Here is a 24,731-nt window from a genome sequence, read left to right as displayed (position 1 = left end):
CCCTACAGTCCTTCCACCCATCCATCTCTCTGTAAACCCCTACAATCCTTCCCCCCACCCATCTCTCTGTAAAACCCTGCAGTCCTTCCACCCATCCATCTCTCTGTAAACCCATCCAGTCCTTCCACACATCCATCTCTCTGTAAACCCCTCCAGTCCTTCCACCCATCCATCTCTCTGTAAACCCCTACAATCCTAACACTCATCCATCACTCTGTAAACCCCTCCAGTCCTTCCACTCATCCATCTCTCCGTAAACACATACAGTCCTTCGATCCATCCATCTCTCTGTAAACCCTCCAGTCCTTCCACTCATCCATCTCTCCGTAAACCCCTCCAGTCCTTCCACACATCCATTTCTCTGTAAACCCCCCCAGTCCTTCCACTCATCCATCTCTCTGTAAACCCCTCCAGTCCTTCCTGCCATCCATCTCGCTGTAAACACCTACAGTCCTTCCACCCATCCATCTCTCTGTAAACCCCTACAGTCCTTCCACCCATCCATCTCTCTGTAAACACCTACAGTCCTTCCACCCATCCATCTCTCTGTAAACCCCTCCAGTCCTTCCACCCATCCATCTCTCCGTAAACCCCTACAGTCCTTCCACCCATCCATCTCTCTGTAAACCCCTACAGTCCTTCCACCCATCCATCTCTCTGTCTGTAAACCCCTCCAGTCCTTCCACCCATCCATCTCTCTGTAAACCCCTCCAGTCCTTCCACCCATCCATCTCTCTGTAAACACCTCCAGTCCTTCCACCCATCCATCTCTCTGTAAACACCTCCAGTCCTTCCACCCATCCATCTCTCGGTAAACACCTCCAGTCCTTCCACCCATCCATCTCTCTGTAAACCACTACAGTCCTTCCACCCATCCATCTCTCTGTAAACCCCTCCAGTCCTTCCACTCATCCATCACTCTGTAAACCCCTCCAGTCCTTCCACCCATCCATCTCTCTGTAAACCCCTCCAGTCCTTCCACCCATCCATCTCTCTGTAAACACCTCCAGTCCATCCACCCATCCATCTCTCTGTAAACCCCTCCAGTCCTTCCACCCATCCATCTCTCTGTAAACCCCTCCAGTCCTTCCACCCATCCATCTCTCTGTAAACCCCTCCAGTCCTTCCACCCATCCATCTCTCTGTAAACCTCTACAGTCCTTCCACTCATCCATCTCTCCGTAAACCCATACAGTCCTTCCATCCATCCATCTCTCCGTAAACCCCTCCAGTCCTTCCACCCAACCATCACTCTGTCAATCCCTCCAGTCCTTCCATCCATCCATCTCTCTGTAAACCCCTACAGTCCTTCCGCCCATCCATCTCTCTGTAAATCCCTCCAGTCCTTCCACCCATCCATCTCTCTGTAAACCCCTACAGTCCTTCCACCCATCCATCTCTCCGTAAACCCCTACAGTCCTTCCACCCATCCATCTCTCTGTAAACCCCTCCAGTCCTTCCACCCATCCATCTCTCTGTAAACCCCTCCAGTCCTTCCACCCATCCATCTCTCTGTAAACACCTCCAGTCCATCCACCCATCCATCTCTCTGTAAACCCCTCCAGTCCTTCCACCCATCCATCTCTCTGTAAACCCCTCCAGTCCTTCCTCCCATCCATCTCTCTGTAAACCCCTCCAGTCCTTCCACCCATCCATCTCTCTGTCAACCCCTCCAGTCATTCCACCCATCCATCTCTCTGTAAACCTCTACAGTCCTTCCACTCAACCATCACTCTGTCAACCCCTCCAGTCCTTCCATCCATCCATCTCTCTGTAAACCACTACAGTCCTTCCACCCATTCATCTCTCTGTAAACCCCTACAGTCCTTCCACCCATCCATCTCTCCGTAAACCCCTACAGTCCTTCCACCCATCCATCTCTCTGTAAACCCCTCCAGTCCTTCCACCCATCCATCTCTCTGTAAACCCCTCCAGTCCTTCCACCCATCCATCTCTCTGTAAACACCTCCAGTCCTTCCATCCATCCATCTCTCTGTAAACCCCTACAGTCCTTCCACCCATCCATCTCTCTGTAAACCCCTACAATCCTTCCCCCCACCCATCTCTCTGTAAAACCCTGCAGTCCTTCCTCCCATCCATCTCTCTGTAAACCCATCCAGTCCTTCCACACATCCATCTCTCTGTAAACCCCTCCAGTCCTTCCACCCATCCATCTCTCTGTAAACCCCTACAATCCTAACACTCATCCATCACTCTGTAAACCCCTCCAGTCCTTCCACTCATCCATCTCTCCGTAAACACATACAGTCCTTCCATCCATCCATCTCTCTGTAAACCCTCCAGTCCTTCCACTCATCCATCTCTCCGTAAACCCCTCCAGTCCTTCCACACATCCATTTCTCTGTAAACCCCCCCAGTCCTTCCACTCATCCATCTCTCTGTAAACCCCTCCAGTCCTTCCTGCCATCCATCTCGCTGTAAACACCTACAGTACTTCCACCCATCCATCTCTCTGTAAACCCCTACAGTCCTTCCACCCATCCATCTCTCTGTAAACACCTACAGTCCTTCCACCCATCCATCTCTCTGTAAACCCCTCCAGTCCTTCCACCCATCCATCTCTCCGTAAACCCCTCCAGTCCTTCCACTCATCCATCACTCTGTAAACCCCTCCAGTCCTTCCACCCATCCATCTCTCTGTAAACCCCTCCAGTCCTTCCACCCATCCATCTCTCTGTAAACACCTCCAGTCCATCCACCCATCCATCTCTCTGTAAACCGCTCCAGTCCTTCCACCCATCCATCTCTCTGTAAACCCCTCCAGTCCTTCCACCCATCCATCTCTCTGTAAACCCCTCCAGTCCTTCCACCCATCCATCTCTCTGTAAACCTCTACAGTCCTTCCACTCATCCATCTCTCCGTAAACCCATACAGTCCTTCCATCCATCCATCTCTCCGTAAACCCCTCCAGTCCTTCCACCCAGCCATCACTCTGTCAATCCCTCCAGTCCTTCCATCCATCCATCTCTCTGTAAACCCCTACAGTCCTTCCGCCCATCCATCTCTCTGTAAATCCCTCCAGTCCTTCCACCCATCCATCTCTCTGTAAACCCCTACAGTCCTTCCACCCATCCATCTCTCCGTAAACCCCTACAGTCCTTCCACCCATCCATCTCTCTGTAAACCCCTCCAGTCCTTCCACCCATCCATCTCTCTGTAAACCCCTCCAGTCCTTCCACCCATCCATCTCTCTGTAAACACCTCCAGTCCTTCCATCCATCCATCTCTCTGTAAACCCCTACAGTCCTTCCACCCATCCATCACTCTGTAAACCCCTACAATCCTTCCACCCACCCATCTCTCTGTAAACCCCTGCAGTCCTTCCTCCCATCCATCTCTCTGTAAACCCATCCAGTCCTTCCACTCATCCATCTCTCTGTAAACCCCTCCACTCCTTCCACCCATCCATCTCTCTGTAAACCCCTACAATCCTTCCACTCATCCATCACTCTGTAAACCCCTCCAGTCCTTCCACTCATCCATCTCTCCGTAAACACATACAGTCCTTCCATCCATCCATCTCTCTGTAAACCCCTCCAGTCCTTCCACTCATCCATCTCTCCGTAAACCCCTCCAGTCCTTCCACACATCCATTTCTCTGTAAACCCCCCTAGTCCTTCCACTCATCCATCTCTCTGTAAACCCCTCCAGTCCTTCCTGCCATCCATCTCGCTGTAAACACCTACAGTCCTTCCACCCATCCATCTCTCTGTAAAACCCTCCAGTCCTTCCACCCATCCATCTCTCTGTCAACCCCTCCAGTCATTCCACCCATCCATCTCTCTGTAAACCTCTACAGTCCTTCCACCCATCCATCTCTATGTAAACCCCTACAGTCCTTCCACCCATCCATCTCTCCGTAAACCCCTCCAGTCCTTCCACCCATCCATCTCTCTGTAAACACCACCAGTCCTTCCATCCATCCATCTCTCTGTAAACCCCTACAGTCCTTCCACCCATCCATCTCTCTGTAAACCCCTACAATCCTTCCACCCACCCATCTCTCTGTAAACCCCTGCAGTCCTTCCTCCCATCCATCTCTCTGTAAACCCATCCAGTCCTTCCACTCATCCATCTCTCTGTAAACCCCTCCACTCCTTCCACCCATCCATCTCTCTGTAAACCCCTACAATCCTTCCACTCATCCATCACTCTGTAAACCCCTCCAGTCCTTCCACTCATCCATCTCTCCGTAAACACATACAGTCCTTCCATCCATCCATCTCTCTGTAAACCCCTCCAGTCCTTCCACTCATCCATCTCTCCGTAAACCCCTCCAGTCCTTCCACACATCCATTTCTCTGTAAACCCCCCCAGTCCTTCCACTCATCCATCTCTCTGTAAACCCCTCCAGTCCTTCCTACCATCCATCTCGCTGTAAACACCTACAGTCCTTCCACCCATCCATCTCTCTGTAAACCCTCCCCCCAGTCCTTCCACTCATCCATCTCTCTGTAAACCCCTCCAGTCCTTCCTCCCATCCATCTCGCTGTAAAACCCTCCAGTCCTTCCACCCATCCATCTCTCTGTCAACTCCTCCAGTCATTCCACCCATCCATCTCTCTGTAAACCTCTACAGTCCTTCCACTCATCCATCTCTCCGTAAACCCATACAGTCCTTCCATCCATCCATCTCTCCGTAAACCCCTCCAGTCCTTCCACCCATACATCACTCTGTCAACCCCTCCAGTCCTTCCATCCATCCATCTCTCTGTAAACCCCTACAGTCCTTCCACCCATCCATCTCTCTGTCTGTAAACCGCTCCAGTCCTTCCACCCATCCATCTCTCTGTAAACCCCTCCAGTCCTTCCACCCATCCATCTCTCTGTAAACCACTACAGTCCTTCCACCCATCCATCTCTCTGTAAACCCCTCCAGTCCTTCCACTCATCCATCACTCTGTAAACCCCTCCAGTCCTTCCACCCATCCATCTCTCTGTATACCCCTCCAGTCCTTCCACCCATCCATCTCTCTTTAAACACCTCCAGTCCTTCCACCCATCCATCTCTCTGTAAACCCCTCCAGTCCTTCCACCCATCCATCTCTCTGTAAACCCCTCCAGTCCTTCCACCCATCCATCTCTCTGTAAATCCCTCCAGTCCTTCCACCCATCCATCTCTCTGTAAACCCCTCCAGTCCTTCCACCCATCCATCTCTCTGTAAACCTCTACAGTCCTTCCACTCATCCATCTCTCCGTAAACCCATACAGTCCTTCCATCCATCCATCTCTCCGTAAACCCCTCCAGTCCTTCCACCCAACCATCACTCTGTCAACCCCTCCAGTCCTTCCACCCATCCATCTCTCTGTAAATCCCTCCAGTCCTTCCACCCATCCATCTCTCTGTAAACCCCTACAGTCCTTCCACCCATCCATCTCTCCGTAAACCCCTACAGTCCTTCCACCCATCCATCTCTCTGTAAACCCCTCCAGTCCTTCCACCCATCCATCTCTCTGTAAACCCCTCCAGTCCTTCCACCCATCCATCGCTCTGTAAACCCCTCCAGTCCTTCCATCCATCCATCTCTCTGTAAACCCCTCCAGTCCTTCCACCCATCCATCTCTCTGTAAACACCTCCAGTCCTTCCATCCATCCATCTCTCTGTAAACCCCTACAGTCCTTCCACCCATCCATCACTCTGTAAACCCCTACAATCCTTCCACCCACCCATCTCTCTGTAAACCCCTGCAGTCCTTCCTCCCATCCATCTCTCTGTAAACCCATCCAGTCCTTCCACTCATCCATCTCTCTGTAAACCCCTCCACTCCTTCCACCCATCCATCTCTCTGTAAACCCCTACAATCCTTCCACTCATCCATCACTCTGTAAACCCCTCCAGTCCTTCCACTCATCCATCTCTCCGTAAACACATACAGTCCTTCCATCCATCCATCTCTCTGTAAACCCCTCCAGTCCTTCCACTCATCCATCTCTCCGTAAACCCCTCCAGTCCTTCCACACATCCATTTCTCTGTAAACCCCCCTAGTCCTTCCACTCATCCATCTCTCTGTAAACCCCTCCAGTCCTTCCTGCCATCCATCTCGCTGTAAACACCTACAGTCCTTCCACCCATCCATCTCTCTGTAAAACCCTCCAGTCCTTCCACCCATCCATCTCTCTGTCAACCCCTCCAGTCATTCCACCCATCCATCTCTCTGTAAACCTCTACAGTCCTTCCACCCATCCATCTCTATGTAAACCCCTACAGTCCTTCCACCCATCCATCTCTCCGTAAACCCCTCCAGTCCTTCCACCCATCCATCTCTCTGTAAACACCACCAGTCCTTCCATCCATCCATCTCTCTGTAAACCCCTACAGTCCTTCCACCCATCCATCTCTCTGTAAACCCCTACAATCCTTCCACCCACCCATCTCTCTGTAAACCCCTGCAGTCCTTCCTCCCATCCATCTCTCTGTAAACCCATCCAGTCCTTCCACTCATCCATCTCTCTGTAAACCCCTCCACTCCTTCCACCCATCCATCTCTCTGTAAACCCCTACAATCCTTCCACTCATCCATCACTCTGTAAACCCCTCCAGTCCTTCCACTCATCCATCTCTCCGTAAACACATACAGTCCTTCCATCCATCCATCTCTCTGTAAACCCCTCCAGTCCTTCCACTCATCCATCTCTCCGTAAACCCCTCCAGTCCTTCCACACATCCATTTCTCTGTAAACCCCCCCAGTCCTTCCACTCATCCATCTCTCTGTAAACCCCTCCAGTCCTTCCTGCCATCCATCTCGCTGTAAACACCTACAGTCCTTCCACCCATCCATCTCTCTGTAAACCCTCCCCCCAGTCCTTCCACTCATCCATCTCTCTGTAAACCCCTCCAGTCCTTCCTCCCATCCATCTCGCTGTAAAACCCTCCAGTCCTTCCACCCATCCATCTCTCTGTCAACTCCTCCAGTCATTCCACCCATCCATCTCTCTGTAAACCTCTACAGTCCTTCCACTCATCCATCTCTCCGTAAACCCATACAGTCCTTCCATCCATCCATCTCTCCGTAAACCCCTCCAGTCCTTCCACCCATACATCACTCTGTCAACCCCTCCAGTCCTTCCATCCATCCATCTCTCTGTAAACCCCTACAGTCCTTCCACCCATCCATCTCTCTGTCTGTAAACCGCTCCAGTCCTTCCACCCATCCATCTCTCTGTAAACCCCTCCAGTCCTTCCACCCATCCATCTCTCTGTAAACCACTACAGTCCTTCCACCCATCCATCTCTCTGTAAACCCCTCCAGTCCTTCCACTCATCCATCACTCTGTAAACCCCTCCAGTCCTTCCACCCATCCATCTCTCTGTATACCCCTCCAGTCCTTCCACCCATCCATCTCTCTTTAAACACCTCCAGTCCTTCCACCCATCCATCTCTCTGTAAACCCCTCCAGTCCTTCCACTCATCCATCTCTCCGTAAACACATACAGTCCTTCCATCCATCCATCTCTCTGTAAACCCCTCCAGTCCTTCCACTCATCCATCTCTCCATAAACCCCTCCAGTCCTTCCACACATCCATTTCTCTGTAAACCCCCCCAGTCCTTCCACTCATCCATCTCTCTGTAAACCCCTCCAGTCCTTCCTGCCATCCATCTCGCTGTAAACACCTACAGTCCTTCCACCCATCCATCTCTCTGTAAACCCCCCCAGTCCTTCCACTCATCCATCTCTCTGTAAACCCCTCCAGTCCTTCCTCCCATCCATCTCGCTGTAAACCCCTACAGTCCTTCCACCCATCCATCTCTCTGTAAACCCCTCCAGTCCTTCCACCCATCCATCTCTCTGTAATCCCCTACAGTCCTTCCACCCATCCATCTCTCTGTAATCCCCTACAGTCCTTCCACCCATCCATCTTGCTGAAGCACATTCTGGCCCCTGCACCCATAAATGTCTTTGTAAACCTGCTGCAGCTCAACAACAAAACAGGTTTGCGTAAAAACTGTATAAGAATTTATTACAATGTAGACATCCTGAAGCAGTAAATATAAAACAATTGTACATGCTGGAGATCTCCAGCAAAATCAGGAAATTCTGGAAGCCCGAGGCAGGTCAGGCAGCATCAGTGAAGAGAGACCTGTGTGACCTGAAACATTAACTCGCCACAGACGCTGGCCAAGCCATTAAATCTGACAATGCACAGCTTAAAAATGTGGCATCTGCACGATACCCCATCACCAGGCTCTCTGGCTGAAAGACTGTGTGATTTCATTAGTGAAACCTTCACCCGTTTATGTTGGCAGGGCGTACACAATATTAACTATAAACCACTTGCAGTGCGTGGCCATCCACAGACCCAGAATCTTGAGAGAGGCTTCACAGGACCCTTCATTACATCCGATATCCTGGGTTTCGCACAGGTCCCACCCTCAGCTCCAGCCTCTGGGACTTTCCTTCAGGATGTCAATGGTTAATCAGGCAATGAGAATTGGGACAGATGTCCCTGGAGGGACTGTGGGATGGGGAACAGGAAGTTACAGTGTGGGGGCCGCAGTGCATTGTGAATCTCAGTGTGACTGATCAGCTGGGGCTGACAAGTTTATCAAAGGGGAAACAGCCAACTGAAGGTGTTATATTTGAATGCACACTGCATGCAAAATAAGATAGACGGTCTTGTAGCATAGTTAGAGATTGACAGGTTTGACGTTGTGGGCATCACTGAGCCATGAGAAAGACAATTATTGTTGAGAGCTTAATATCCATGAATACACATTGTATTGAAATGACAGGCAGGTAGGCAGAGGGTGTAGCATGGCCCTGTTGATTAAAAAAAAACATATCCTTGGAAAGAGGTGACATAGGATTGGAAGATCATTGGATAATTAGAAGGAGACATAAAGTAGGAGTACAGGGAACATTTTTGATTGGCTGCTGCTGACAAGTTGTGTTCCACAGGGTTCGGTGTTGGGACTTATTCTTTTCACGTTGTATATCAATGATTTCAATGATGGAGTTGATGGCTTTGTGACAAGTTTGTGGATGATATGAAGATAGCTAGAGAGGCAGATGGTATTACAGAGACAAAGAGGCTGCAGAAAGATTTGGACAGATGTGGAGATTGGACAAAGAAATGTCAGATGGAACATCATGCCAGGAGCTAAATGGTCATGCACTTTGGGAAGAGGAATAAAACAGTAGACTATTTTCTAAACAGGTAGAAAATTCATAAATCCAAAGTGCAAAGGGAATACAACCACAAACAAGAGTAACTCTGCAGATGCTGGAAATCCACAGAACTCATCTATGCAAAAAGAGTGCAGTTTATGTTTCAGGCCAGAACCCTAGGGGCATGTGATTCCCTGTGCAGGATTCTCTAAAGGTTAACTTGCCTTTTGAGTTGGTGGTGAGGAAGGCAAATACAATGTTAACATTGATTTTGGGAGAACTAGAATATAAAAACAAGGGTGTAAAGCTAAGGCTGGTGATGCCTCATTTGCAGTATTGTCAACAGTTTGACGCACTTTTCTATGAAAAGATGTGCTGACATTGGAGAGGGTTCAGAGGATGTTCAGAAAATAATTCTAGATTTGAAAGTCTTATCATATGAGCAGCATTTGGTAGCTCTGGACCAGTACTCACTGAAATTTAGAAGAATGAGGGAGGACCTCATTTTAACCTATTGAATGTTGAAAGTACTAGAAAGCCTGGATGTGGAGAGGATGTTTCTGATTGTGGGAGAATATTTAACTAGAGGTCAAATGTCAGAATACAGAGATGTCTAATTGAAATGGAGATGAGGAGGAATTTCTTTAGCCAGAGGTTGTTGCATCTGTGGAATTTGTTACATCTGCCAACTTTGGAGGCCAGATCGCTGAGTGTATTTAAGGCTGAGGTTGATGGATTCCTGATAAGTCATGGCATTGAAGATTTTGTGGAAAAGGCAGAAGAATGGGATTGAGAGGGAAATGGACCAGATTTGATCAAGTATTGGAGCTAACTCGATGGGCTGAATGGCCTGATTCTGCACCAATGTCTTGCGGTCTTATGCACTTTACCCAGGTAGAGAAAAAATGTGAGAACATGAACAGAGCATTCTGTGATGACAGAGTGTGGGGACTCCCTTGGGATGTGTGGGGATGCTGGCGAATGATGTAGGCACAGGGTTTCGGGTGGGGCCACAGGAGAGAATACTGAGAGAGGACAAGAAAGTTGTAGATTCTCAGGACTAGAGTCAGGAGGAAAGGTGGCCAGGGTTAGATCTGAGCAGCAGGGAGAAAAAGGAGGGACAGACAGGCGGACGAGTAGTGGACACAGGTCTGTGTGCAGTAGAGAGGATCCCAGATCCGGGAGTGGGGTTACCACCAGTCACTGCAGAACCCACAGTATATAAAGCAATATAGAATTGTTGAACAAAGGCAGGGGTTCTAGTAGGGGGGAGGACCCCTACACACACCCTCTGTGATTGCGGGACCAGGAGGGGGTGGGCATCATTTCCCAGTAATTGGGTTTGGAGGAGGTATCTGTGAACTGGGTTCTATTCCGTAGCATTAGATGCAGGCTCCTTTATTGATTCTTCAAAGCCTGTCTTCCACTTGGCCTGTGGGATAGAGAGCAGAGTTGAGGGTTTCAAGTCATGACACTGATACCTAGCCTTCTCTACAGAATCTCCCAGTGACCCTCAACCCAACATATGTTCATCTGGTCCCTACTCATCCTTTGCAATGTCACCTGCACTGCCACAAATCACAACACCCCGACTCCCTTCCTCATTCTCATCTTCACTGACATGTCCAATTAACCTCACTTTTGTTGCTCTGCCTCCACGTTTTACACTGGTGAATATCCCCAAAACATCACACCCACACAAGTCAACGTCTCCCCATCATATATCACAATTGGGTGTGTGGAGGACAGTAAATCCCAGTGATTGGGTGTGTAGGGAACATTGTACACCAATAACCAGTTATGAGGGATACAGAGTACTCCATTTTCCATATGTGTGGGGGATAGGGTACCCCAGTGACTGTGTTTGTGGGGATAGGGTACCCCAGTGACCATGTCGCAGGGATGGTGTACCGCAGTGACTGGGTGTGTGGGGGACAATGTAAACCCGTGACCGGATGTGTGGGTGACAGTGTCCCTCAGTAACTGTATGTCTGGGGACAGTGTACCCCAGTGATTGGGTGTGTGAGGTCAATGTGCCCCAAGTGACTGGGTGTGTAGAGGCAGTGTACCCAAGTGACTGGGTTGTGTGGGGAACAGTCTACTTCAGTGACTGGGTGTATGGGCGATGTGTATCCTGGCAGCTGGATTGGGTGTGGTGGAGTCTGGTAGTCACAGTGTACCCAAGTGTCTGACTGTGTGGTGACAGTGTACCCCACTGACTGGGTATGTGTGGAGTGCATACCCCAGAAACTCTGTGTGTGGAGGACAGTGTATCCCAGTGGCAGTGTGTATGGGGGCCGTGTATCCCAGTGACTGGATGTGTGAGGGAGGTAGTGTACACCATTGACTGGGTGTATGGGGGCACTGTACCCATGTGACTGGGTGTGTGGGGACAGTGTACCCCAGCAACTGGGTGCGTGGGGTTCTGTGAACCCAGTGAAAGTGAGTATGTGGAACAGCATACCCCAGTGTCATTATGTGTGTGGGAACCTGTACCCCAGTGAATAGGTGTGTGGGAACAGTGTACCCCAGTGACTGGGTATGTGGGGGACAGTGTACCCCGGGAATTGTGTGTGCAGTGAACAGTGTACCCTGCTGACTGGTGTGTGGTTGTCGGTGTACCCCAGCGAGAATAGTGTGGGGAATAGTGAACCCCAGAGTCTGGGTGTGGGGAGGGTCAGTGTGTCCCTGTGACTGGTGTGCAGGGGACTCTGCACTAATGACTGGGTGAGTGGAGACAATGTACCCCAGTGACTGGCTGTGAGGGTGGATCAGTGTATCCTAGTGACTGGTGCAGGGGACGGTGTACCCCAGTGATTTGGTGTGTGGGGAACAGTGTACCCCAGAGATTTGGTGGGTGGGGGACGGTGTACCCCAGAGATTTGGTGGGTGGGGGACGGGGCACCCCAGTGATTTGGTGGGTGGGGGACGAGGTACCCAGTGATCTGGTGGGTGGGGGAATGGGTACCCCAGTGATTTGGTGTGTGGGGGTCGAGGTACCCAGTGATTTGGTGTGTGGGGGATGGTGTACTCCAGTGATTTGGTGTGTGGGGGATGGTGTACCCCAGTGATTTGGTGCATGGGAGACAGTGTACTTCAGTGACTGTATATGTGGGGGACAGTAGACTCAAGTGACTGGTTGTGTGGGGAAAATGTACCACATTGACTATGTGAGTGATGGGTTTAGCACCAGTTATAAACACAAATCTGGGTGATAAAGAAAAGGAACAGAGTGTCCAAGATTGAGGAGTGTGGTCCGTACAATTTACTGCAGATTTGTAGGACCATAAAATATAGGAGGAAATTTAAGACATTTAGCCCTTTGAGCCTGTTCCATCATTTAATTATGGTTGGTTCCTTATGCAGCCCCATTCTCCTGCCTTTTCTCTGTAACCCTTAACTACTCTACCAATTGAAAACCTTTCAATCTCATCCTTAAATTCCAGATTCCTGACCTCTGGCTGAAAAAATTCCTTCTCACCTCAGTTCCAAAAGCACATCTCTTTATTCTGAGGCTGTGCCCTTGTATCCTGGACTCTCCCACTGACATAAACATCCTCTGTACCTTCATGTTATCCAGGCATTTCAGTATCTGTTGTGATTTAGTGCAATCCTTTCCTTCACCCTTCTGAAGTCCATCCTTTTCAGGCCCAAAGCTGCCAAACTCTCCTCATACCTGAAGACTTCCACTCCTGTAATTATTCTTGTGAAAATTATCTGGACCCTCTCCAGGGGCAGCACAAATTTCCTTAGATACAGTACCCAAATTGTTCACAATATTCCATAAGGGGTCTAAGCAACTCCTTATAAAGCCTCAGCAGTTCATTCTTGCTATTATATCCACACCCTTTCAAAACTAAATACTAACAATGTATTTCCCTTATTTAATACTGACTCAATGTGAATTGTCTGTCCATTTCATTCCAGGCTACAACTTTATTCTTCCTCTCAGAGTGCATAAACCCTCACTCCCTAAAAATTGTCTTCCGTCGGCCACTTCTTTGCCCATTCCCCCAACTTCTCCAAGTCCTGCAGCAGACTCTGTGCCTCTGTGACACCAACTGTACCTCCGGCTATCCTGACCCTGATGTGTCCACAATGCCATCTGTTCCTTCATCTGGATCATTCACATATAAAGTGAAAAGCTGCCATCCCGACCCTGAACCCTGTGATTCTCCATTGGTTTGTGGCAGGTGTTCTAAAAAAGCATTTTATCCCCACTCTCTCTAACTTCTGCCAGTCAGACAATCTTCTATCCATGCTGGTACCTTACCTACAATGCCATGGGCTCTTAACTTGTTTAATAGTCTCGAGAATGGAACCTTGTCAAATGCCTTGTGAAAGTTGTCAATTGCTTGTGCTTAATCTCCTTTCTCTAGTCGGCCTGTTACCTTCTAAAAGAATTAGAACAAAATTGTGCGAACTTCACCCTATTCTATCATGTACTTCCAAGTATCCTGAAATTTGATCTGCAATAATAGCTTTTAAAACCTTACCAATTGCCAGGGCCAAGCTAACCAGCCTACTAGGGTTCAGGTGTAATCCACCCCTTTGCACAGGTCATCTTTCCCCAGAAGAAATCCCAGTAATCCAGAAATCTGAAGAGGTGATGATAGGAGGTACAATGAGGTAGTAACTCCAAGTTGCAGGAGGCAGGAAACTGGGTGACTGTCAGAAGACAGGGAAATGGGCAGCCAGTACGAAGTACCCCTGTGGCCATTCCCCTCAATAATGATTATACCTTGTTGGATGCTGTTGAGGAGGATGACCTACTGGAGTGGGGGGAAGGGGGAGCAGTGGAGGTGCCACCATGACCAGGTCTCTAGACTCTAGCACTGTGTCCAGTGCTATGGCCCAGAAGGGAAAGGAGGAGAAGAGGACTGCAGTAACAGTACTGATAGGGGATTCCATAGTCAAAGAAGTACACAAGGTAATAATACACAAGGTGGATATAATAGACACCCGGAAGATATGTTGCCTCACATGTGCCATGGTCAGTGACATCTCAGACTGAGCCCATGGCATTCTGAAGGGGGAGTGTCAGCATCCACAAGTCTTGGTACAAATGAGGCACATTTGGCAGAGAACTGTGCACCTGAGAACTGGTACAGGAGGCAGGGGTTCAGATTTCTGGATCAATGGGATCTCTGCTGGGGAATCTATGACCTGCTCAAAAGGGATGGGTTGCACCCAAATCCAAGGAGGACGAATATCCTTGCGGGGATTTCACTGAGGTGTTGAAATTTTCTTTTACAATTTTGGATAATTTACCCTTGTAATTAATCTTTTTTTGCCTTATTGGTTTTAAAATAGTTCTCTGCTAGGTATTCAAAGCTTCCTACTAAACTTCACCATATTGTATGCCTCCTTTGCTTTGCTTTGCTTTTATGCTGCACCTGAATCCTTGTCCTCTCCATTGAGTGAGGGTCCATCCCCACTGGGACTGTGGAACAAGAACAGAAGTTTCACTGTGATGGAAACCCACTCCCAACCTCCTCACTCTGCATTGGGTGTGGGCTCCATTCCCCAGTAACTGGGTCTGTTGAGAGGTACTCGTTGTCCAGGTGAAGGAGTGACTGGTGTTACTGTCTTCCTCAGTGGTTGCGTGTAAGCTGGGGACTCCCTCCTGGGATGCCGGCATCTGCATCTCTTTCAAGGGGGTCTGTGCTTGGGGTCTCCCTCAGGGGGGATGCCAGAACCCAGACCGATTGACTGTTCAGCCCTGGTGCCCCCGAGTCTGTGGGACAAAGAGCAGTGGCCCTTTCCCCCAACTCCTCTCCATATCTCTCTGTCCAGTTCAACTCCTGCTCCCAAACCTTACATGCTTGCCCCAGCCTGACTCCTTATTCCTGAGGTAGGACCCCATGTCCTCAGGGTCGGAATGGGAGACACTTGCCTGCAGACCCAGCCCCTCCTGCTGCTGTTCCTGGCCAGAGTTTCGGGTGCCGGATTACTTGGGAGCATGAGATACACAATGACCAGAATGAGTATCACAACAGAAATTATACAACCAGTGTGTGACGATACATAATCTGTTTCTGGGGGTGTGGGGAGACACCTACCGTCAGATGTACCCCTTCCGGATTTCTTTCCCTTGCATTTGCCACAAAGGGAACACACAAGTAACACACAGAGTATCACGATGACAATGATCTAACCAGTATGTGACGATCTGTAAACTGGTACTGGGGGGGTGGGGAGAGACACCTACCGTCAGATGTACCAGATTTCTTTCCCATACGTTTGTCCCAGCGTGAGCGAAGATCATGCCGCTTTATGTAGAGTATACCGCAACACAGAAGAATGAGTATCATGATGACGAGAATGATCCAAGCAATGTGTGATGTTCTGTCATCGGGATCTGGAGAGGATAAAAGATTCTGTCATTAATCCCATCCTCACACTCCCAGTGATAAGGAATCGATGGATCCAGTCCATCCCGCCACAGGCCAGAGAAAACTCCCTGTCACTGCAACACCGTGCCTCAGTCCTCTCTAATCAGCCCCACGTCACTCATCTCCACCACCCCTCTCCCCTTCAATTATCTCCATCCCCTCCAAACAGCCCCATATCACTCCACTCCATACAGTCCCTTCCAACTGCAGCCTCCAATGTCTCGGACAGTATCCTCAATGATGTTAGTCCAGCTCCCTCTCTCAGACCCTCAGTAAATCCTCTCCCCCAGCACATTCTGACTGACTGACTGCTTCTAGTATGAAATGGTGACACAGTCCTCCCACACTCACAGGACAGGAATTAGACACAGAGACAAGCTCCATTTGCACTGGCCCATCACCCACTCCCAGAGCATGAGTTAGTTGCAGGAATCTGCACTCAGTCGGTATATGGATCTGCTGTGGAGCTGGAGGGGGGTGATCTGTCTCCCTTTGACTGATGCTGGTGGGAAAGGTGGGAGGGGGGTAGTAGGTGGAGATGATAATGGTCCTTATACTCTACGACTGGTGGCTGTGGAATGAAATACTGTTGGTAGAGGCTGGAAGATCACCTGGGTGTGACTGTGAAGGAGTGTGATGGTAAAGTGCACAGCCCAGGTCAGCAGGGCCTCTCTACATGAAGAAGATCGATTTTTATATCACGGGCTTTTGTGAGGCCTCAACAATCCCGGGTGAAGAGGCTGCACAAAGTCAAAGAACCAGCACAGGAGAGCAGGATCAGATCCCCCAACCCACACTTCCACTCCCCGCCCCACCATAGATTATCTCTCCTCCCCTGTGCTTTTGTTACTGGATTGTATTGTGGTTGTATCTCCTATGGCCTGTGGACCTGATGGTCATCTCCCTCTCTCTCACCAGTGGTGGGACCCTCCCACAGTTACCACTGTGGACCTGGTGATCATCACATTCTCTCTGGTGGTGGAACGTTCCCACAGTTACATCATTGTGGACACAATGGATACTTCACTTTCTCCAGTGGGTGATTATCAGGCACCCAGTGACATTGCAGCTTCATTCATTCATATTGCAGTCACTGTTCAAACTATTGTGAAAGAGTGTGGAGACAAACTACGTTCACACCAACATGAACCTCAAAGCCTGTTTGAAGGGAATGGTTGAGGTTGTTGTCTCTTTTGCAACTGTCACAGCATGGGAAAAGTAGGGTTAGACCGTGCTCAGCCTGACAATTGAGTGGAATATGGTGCTTGCCCTCAGGGGGACACCAGTAATTATGACATTGTAGCCATTAGGAAGACTTGATTGCAGGAGGGGCAAGACTGGCAGTTCAATATTGTGGAGTTCCATTGTTTTAGATGTGACAGAGTGGGAGGGATTAAAGGAGGGGGGGTGGCGTTACTGATCAGAGAAAATATCACCGCAGAGATCCATCAGGATAGACTGGAGAACTCAATTCGTGAGGCATTATGGATGAAACTGGGAAGTAAAAAAGGAATGACGACTTTAGTGAGGCTAAATTACAGACAACGCAATAGTCCTCAGGATTCAGAGGAATCAATTTATAGAGAGATCTCAGACTGTTTCCAGAAACATAAGGTTGTTATCGTAGATGATTTTAACCTATCACATTTTGACTGGGAATCCCATACTGTAAAAGGACGAGATGGGATAGAATTTGTCAAATGTGTTCAGGAAAGTTTCCTTCATCAGTATGTAGAATTCCCAATGAGAGTTGGTGATACTAAGTCTGCTGTTAGGAAACGAGACAGAGCAGATGACAGAAGTTTGTGTAGAGGAACACTTTGTATCTAGTGATGACAATGCCATTAGTTTCAAAGTGAATATACAAAGAAGTAGTCCAATCACAAACAAGAGAAAATCTGCAGATGCTGGAAATCCAAGCAGCATCTACAAAATATTAGAGGAACTTCGCCGGCCAGGCAGCATCTATGGAAAAGAGTACAGTTGACTTATCGGGCCAAGACCCTCAGGGTCGACTGTACTGTTTCCTTTAGGTGCTGCCTGGCCTGGTGAGTTCCTCCAGCATTTTGTGAGTGATACAAAGAGATCGGTCTGGTCTGTGAGTTGAGATTCGAAATTGGAGAAAGGCCAGTTTTGATGTTATCAGAAATTATCTGGCAAGTGTGGTTTGGGACAGGCTGTTTCCGACAAAGGTGTACTTGGAAAGTAGAAGGCCTTCAAAATTGAAATATTGAGAATACAGAGATTGTATGTGCCTGTCAGAATAGAAGTTAAAGATAACAACTGTAGGGAACTTTGGTTTTCAATAGATCTGGAGGTCCTGTTTAAGAGTCAAAAGGAGGTGTATAGCAGGCAAAAGCAAGTATGAACAAATGAGGTGCTTATGATGTTGATGCACCATCAATAACTCACGCCGAGACTTAGGAAGTGAGATATCGGCTTTTATTGACTGAAGAACAACACTACATCCTGGGGAAAATGAGGGAGAGCAGCAGGCCACAGTCGCCTTTATACAGGGGTCTGTGGGAGGAGCCACAGGGGTAGTCAGCAGGGTCTTGGGAGGAGCCACAGGAGCAGTCAGACAGGTATATCTAGTTCACCACAGATGTACAAGAAATGGAAGAGAAAACTTAAGAAAGAAATTAGAAAAACTAAAAGAAGGTATGAAGTTGCTCTAGCAGACAAGGTGAAGAATCCTAAAGGAATCTACAGGTATGTTAAGAGCAAAAGGATGGCTAGGGACAAAATTAGTTTGCTGGAAGACCTGAATGGTAGTCCATGTGTGGAGCCAAAACAGATGGGGGAGATCTTAAATGGATTCTTTGCATCTGTATTTACTCGGGAGGTGGATACAGAGTCTAAAGAAGTGAGCCATAGTTGCAATGTCATGGATCGTGTACAGATTACAAAGCAGGAAGTGTTTGCCATCCTGAGACAAATCAGGGTGGATAAATCCACAGGACCTGACAAGGTGTTCCCTCAGATCCTATGAAAGCCAAGTGCAGAAATTTCCAGGGGCCTAGCAGAGATATTTAAATCACCCTTAACGACAGGAAAGGTACCAAAGGATTGGATGATAGCCAATGTTGTTCCTGTGTTTTAAAAAAAAGGCTCTAAGGAACCAGATATATAAGTAATTGGATAGATATAGACAGATTAAGGATAGTCAGGATGGCTTTTTACTTGGTAGGTCATGTCTAATTAATCTTGTAAAGTTTTTATCAAGGAAGTTACCAGGAAAGTGGATGAAGGCAAGGTTGTGGATGTTGTCTACATAGATTTTAGAAAGGCATTTGACCAGGTCCCACATGGGAGTCCGGTCAAGAAGATTCTGTTGCTTTGCATTCAGGATGAGAGAGTAAACTGGATTAGACATTGACTTTGTGGAAGAAGCCAGGAAGTGGTAGTAGAGGGTTGCCTCTCGGACTGGAGGCCTGTAACTAGTGGTGTCCGAGTGGTGTCAGTGCTGGGTCCTTTGTTGTTTGTCATCTGTATCGATGATCTAAATGATCGTGTGGTTAACTAGATCAGCAAATTTGTGGATGACACAGTTTAGGGTGTAGTGGACAGTGAGGAAAGATATCATGGATTGCAAAGTAATTTGCATCAGCTGGAAAAATGGCAGATGGAATTTAATGCAGACAAGTGTGAGGTTTGGCATTTCAGTAGGACCAGTCAGAACAGGTCTTACACAGTGAATGGTCAGGCACTGAGGACTGTGGGAGAACAAAGGGATCTGGGAATACAGATACATAATTCGTTGACAATGACATCACAGACAGATGCGGTCATAAAGAAAGCTTTTGGCACATTGGCTTTCATGAGATGAGATGTTATGTTGAAATTGTATGAGACATCGGTGAGGCCTAATTTGGAGCATTGTATGGAGTTTTGATCACCTACCTCCAAGAAGGATGTAAACAGGGTTGAAAGAGTGAAGAGAAAATTTACAAGGGTGTTACTGGGTCAGGAGGACCTGGGTTATAAGGAAAGATTGAATAGATCACGACTGTATTCTTTAGAACGTAGACAATTGGGAGGAGATTTCACAGAGGTATACAAAATTATGAGGGCATAATTGGGTAAATACAAAAGCTTTTTCCACTGATGTTGGGTAGGACTACCACCAGAGATCATTGGTTAAAGTTGAAAGGTGAGAAGTTTAAGGCAAACATGAAGGGAAACTTCATCACTCAGAGGGTCACGAGATTGTGGAATGAGCTGCCAGTGCAAGTGGTCCATGCAAGTTCGATTTCAATGTTTATGAGAAAATTGGATACTAGGTACATGGACAGCAGGGATATGGAGGGCAATGTGTCAGCGCAGGTCATTGCAAGTAGGCAGTTTAAATAGTTTCAGCATGGACGAGATGGACCGAAGGGCCGGTTTCTGTGTGACTATGACTCTAAAGGACTCACTGTGGATGAGATATTTCAGCTGGTGGACACGAGGTCTCCACCAGCTTTCTAAATCAGCCTATTCCCCATGAGCTCCTTCTCTACCATCTGCACCTTCTGGGAGGTGCAGCTGGAGATCACCCCATTCCCACTCAACCGTCAGCACCGCAGCCACGTCTCCTCCTTCTACCGCAAGCTGATGTGGAAGGAGGTTACTGACGGACAGTTCATTGTCTGCTTCCCAGTGACAGATAGTTGTGTGTCCCAGACCTCAGGCTGTGCTTGGTGCCACTGGGATAGTACTGTTATGCCTGGCCTCTCCCGAGGCAGTAGGTGTGCATCAGCAGCTGCTAAGGAGGGAGGGGACTTTTTGGGTGGAAGGAAGGTGCAGAGGGTGACTAAATATTTCCATTCACATTATCTGGCCACCAACTCCAGTACTGCCCTTTCCCTGGGCCTGCCACTGGGAAATCCACCTGTCCCGAGGCTGGGGGAGTCAGACAGGAGGACGGAGTGCTGGAGGTGTTGACTTCCTCTTTGATAGAGTGTCTGAGCCTCTGTGCCCCTCGGGGAAGGAGGAAATGCTCCCACTGAGTTGCAGGGTGGTTTTGAGGTGCAGGGACCATTTGGGGTTGGGGGATGAAGTTAGCTACTGGATCCACAGACATGATAGCCAATGCCTTGAACTATGCAGCTCCAGACTGACCATGCTAAGTTGCTGGAATTGAAGAAGGATATATTCAGGACCATCCAGGATACTGAGAGCATTACAGATAACAGTTTTTGTGTGGTGGTCACAGATACGCTGCAGCCTGCAGATGGGTCGGTGAACACCAGGAATGGTAGCGGGAGCAGCAACAAGTACTTCCCTTTGGATACTGCTGCTGGGGTGGGAGGGGAAATGACCGATCAGGGCACAGCAGCAGCAGCCAGGTGGGTGGCACTGTGACCACTCTGAGGCTCAGTGGGGAAGGGTAAAGTCACACTGAGCAATAGTGACAGCTTATTATCACTCAGCACTGTTCCCTCCAAACTGCACCGGTGCATGGCTGCACAATAACTGAAATGCTCTCATGCACATAGCCTTTGTTGCCATGCAGCAGCAATTGGATGCAGCTAGAAAAAGTTTACGAAACATGAAAGATTTACTTTGTTGTTCTGTATTTCATTTTACCCTTCAATTAATAAATAAAAATCAAAAAAATGGAAATAAGTAAACAGTTGACATCACAGGTCATGACCCTTCAAAGGACTGCCAAAGGGTTTTGGCCTGAAACGTCGACTACTTTTTTCCATAGGTGCTGCCTGGCCTGCTGAGTTCCTCCAGTGTGTTGCTCGGATTTCCAGCATCTGCAGATTTTCTCTTGTTTGTGATTCTATTACGCCGGGTGTGGGTCTGCTCCTGTATCTGTGAACTTTGCTGAGCTCAGTCTGGGCCATTAGCAAGCAGTGCTCTGAGAAACAGACAGAACTGGGATCCCTGAACATGACAGACCACACCTTGGACCAAGAGATACTGTGGGATCTGTTTAACCGTGACCCACAGATATAGACCATTTGGCCCATCCACAACAGCCCCTCCCACTGTTGCGAAGAACGGGTGAACCCAAACACAGGACACTGACACGGAGGTAGAGTCATCTGAAGAGTGTTTCTTAATGGTTGCAGGGAAGGCAGGCGGCATGCAATGCTCCACACTGGCTGAAGCAACAACCCGGCGATGAGTGGATGGAAAGCCGGGGTATTTATGCTGCAGGTTAGATGAGATTCAGGGGCACCACAATCAGGAAGCCCGGGAGAACAAAAGGAAACACACACACACACACACACACACACACACACACACACACACACACACACACACACACACACACACACACACACACACACACACACACACACACACACACACACACACACGAGAATTAGGAGAACATGAGGAATAAACGGGAGGGACGACCGGGACCGTGACAGTACCCCCCCCACCCCGCCCTCAAACGGGGGTCTCCAGGTGAAACACCTGGCTTGCCCGGATTGTCACGATGGAGGTCTCGGATGAGGGAGGGGTCTAAGATGAAGGAGCGGGGGATCCAGGTGCGCTCCTCAGGACCGTATCCCTCCCAGCCGACGAGGTAGTGGAAACCCCTGCCTTGGCAGCGCACATCCAGTATTCGCGGGACGGTGTAAGCTGGGTGATTGTCGACAACCCGGGCGGGTGGAAGGGGTTCAGCAGGTGGGCACAAAGGGCTGACAGACACAGGTTTCAGTTGGGAGACGTGGAACGTGGGATGAATGCACATGGATCTGGGTAGTTTGAGGTTGACCGCCAAGGGGTTGTTGATGCTCTCGATTTCGAATGGTCCAATGTAACAAGGGGCGAGTTTCTTGGATTTGGTTTTAAGGGGGATGTCTCCTGAAGAAAGCCAAACCTTCTGACCAGGCTGATAGTTGGGTGCTGGAATTCGGTGGCGATCGGTGATAGCGGGTTCCGGTCAGCGGAGCGGAGCAGGGCCGAGCGAGCATCCCTCCAGACCTTGCGGCACCGGTGGAGATGGGCCTGAACTGAAGGTACGGCGATGTTGTCTTCGTGGGCAGGAACCAGAGGGGGTTGGTAGCCTAGGGAACATTCGAAAGGGGACATACCGGAGGCAGCGCTGGTCAGGGAGTTGTGGGCAAACTCAGTCCAAGTGAGACGGGTGCTCCAGGACCATGGGTCACTTGCGGAAATGCAGCACAGTGCTGCTTCCAGATCCTGACTGGCTCGCTCTGTCTGACCGTTAGTCTGTGGATGGAAACTGGAAGACAGACTCATTGAAGCTCCGAGGGCTTGACAGAAGGATCTCTGGACTTGGAAGATGGATTGGGGGCTCCGGTCAGAAACGATGTCAGAGGGAATTCCATGAAGCTGGAAGACGTGTTGGACAAGGAGGTCGGCAGTTTCACGGGCCGTAGGCAGTTTGGGAAGGGCTATGAAGTGCACGGCTTTGGAAAAACAGAGCACAACGGTGAATATAGCTGTGTTACCATGTGAATGGAGTAGACCAGTGATGAAATCGAGATTTATGTGGGACCAAGGGCGACCAGGGACAGGTAGGGGATGAAGCAACCCAGCAGGTGGTTGGTGGGAGGTTCTTCCGTGGGCACACGCAGTACAGGTGGAGACAACAAGCAAGTGTCAGCATCCATGGTAGTGTTGCTTCAAAAGAGACAGGGTGAGACCGATTCCAGGATGGCAGGCGAATCGGGAAGTATGCCCCCACTGAAGAAACTGAGAAGGGACAGAGTCAGGCACAAAGAGGCGAATGGGTGGGGGGGGGGGGATTGCTTGGGTCTGGCTGAGTCTGTTGGGCCTCTCTAACTAGGGACTCGATCTCCCACGTGAGAGCAACCATGACACAGGATGGTGGAATGATGGTATCAGGATAGGGAGAGAGAGCATCTGGCTTTACGTTCCTGGAACTAGGACGGTAGGTCAGGCTGAAGCTGAAGCAGCCAAAGAACAGTGCCCAACGGGCCTGGCGGGAGTTAAGGCGTTTAGCTGTCTGGATGTATGCCAGGTTCTTATGGTCTGTCCAAACAACGAATGGGTGTTCTGCTCCCTCCAGCCAGTGCCACCACTCCTCCAAGGGGAGTTTAACGGCCAGCAACTCACGGTTCCCAACGTCGTAGTTACATTCAGCGGGGAATAGACGGTGAGAGAAGGTGGCGCAACAATGGAGATTTTAGTGCGGAACGGAGCGTTGAGAGAGGACCGCCCCCACCCCAGTGTCGGAGGTATCCACCTCCGTTATGAACTGGCGAGATGGGTCAGGCTGGACCAGGATGGGAGTGGAGGTGAAACGCCTCTTAATTTCTGAGAGGGCTGAGTTTGCTTTGGGAGTTCAGTGAAAGGGGGTCACAGGAGAGGTGAGCTGAGTAAGGGGCGTGGCCACCCGGTTGTAGTCCCTAATGAAGCGACGGTAGAAATTGGCGAATCCCAGAAATCGCTGGAGTTGCTTGAGAGTTGTGGGTTTGGGCCACTCAGCCACCGCCCGGATCTTTTCGGGATCTATCCTCACCTGCCCGCTCTCAATGATGTATCCCAGGAAACTGATGGAATAGGCATTGAATTCGCACTTCTCAGCCTAAACAAATAGTTCGTTCTCCAAGAGCTTCTGAAGAATCTGATGGACATGGAGGGTGTGCTCCTGAAGATTACGGGAGAAGATTAGGATATCGTCCAGATAAACGAAGACAAAGCGGTTGATGAAGTCCCTAAGGACATCATTGACCAGAGCCTGGAACACCGCAGGAGTGCTGGTCAAGCCAAAAGGCATCACCAGGTATTCAAAATGGCTGAGGGGGGTGTTGAAGGCTGTCTTCCATTCATCTCCTTCCCGTATCCTGACCAGGTGACAGGTGTTCCACAAATCCAATTTAGTGAAGACAGTGGCTCCGTGAAGGAGCTCGAATGCTGAGTTGGTCAGGGGCTGGGGATACTTATTCTTTATGGTAATGTTGTTCAGGCCACGGCAATCGATGCATGGGCGTAGCGAGCCGTCTTTCTTCGCCACAAAGCAGAAACCAGTGTCTACGGGGGAAGATGAGGGTTGGATGATGCCAGCTGCTTCTCTTTCTGGATGGGACAGGCTATACAGCTGACTGGGGGGTAATGAGGCTCTGGGGAGAAGGTCAATCGCGCAGTCATAAGGGCGATGTGGAGGCAGAGAAAGGGCCCGTTGCTTACTAAACACCTCTCCAAGATCATGACATTCTACGGAAACTGTGGACAAGTCAAGGGGGCTGAGAGGCGGACGAGGTAGCA

At 49.3% G+C, this 24,731-nt stretch overlaps 1 protein-coding gene across 1 annotated transcript in view; it reads right to left on the bottom strand.

Moving 5' to 3' along the window:
- LOC140717401 (SLAM family member 8-like) overlaps positions 1-24,731 on the bottom strand; it is a 289,812-nt gene that overhangs the window by 39,653 nt on the left and 225,428 nt on the right. The window contains exon 8 of the mRNA XM_073030948.1: positions 15,347-15,496. Within this exon, the coding sequence (XP_072887049.1) occupies positions 15,347-15,496 (150 nt within the window). The remainder of the gene's footprint in view (positions 1-15,346; positions 15,497-24,731) is intronic.

The sequence above is a fragment of the Hemitrygon akajei genome, chromosome 27 (assembly GCF_048418815.1).
Source record: "Hemitrygon akajei chromosome 27, sHemAka1.3, whole genome shotgun sequence".
NCBI lineage: Eukaryota > Metazoa > Chordata > Chondrichthyes > Myliobatiformes > Dasyatidae > Hemitrygon > Hemitrygon akajei.
Note: the sequence above shows the minus strand (reverse complement) of the source record. Positions and strands in the feature narration are given on the sequence as shown.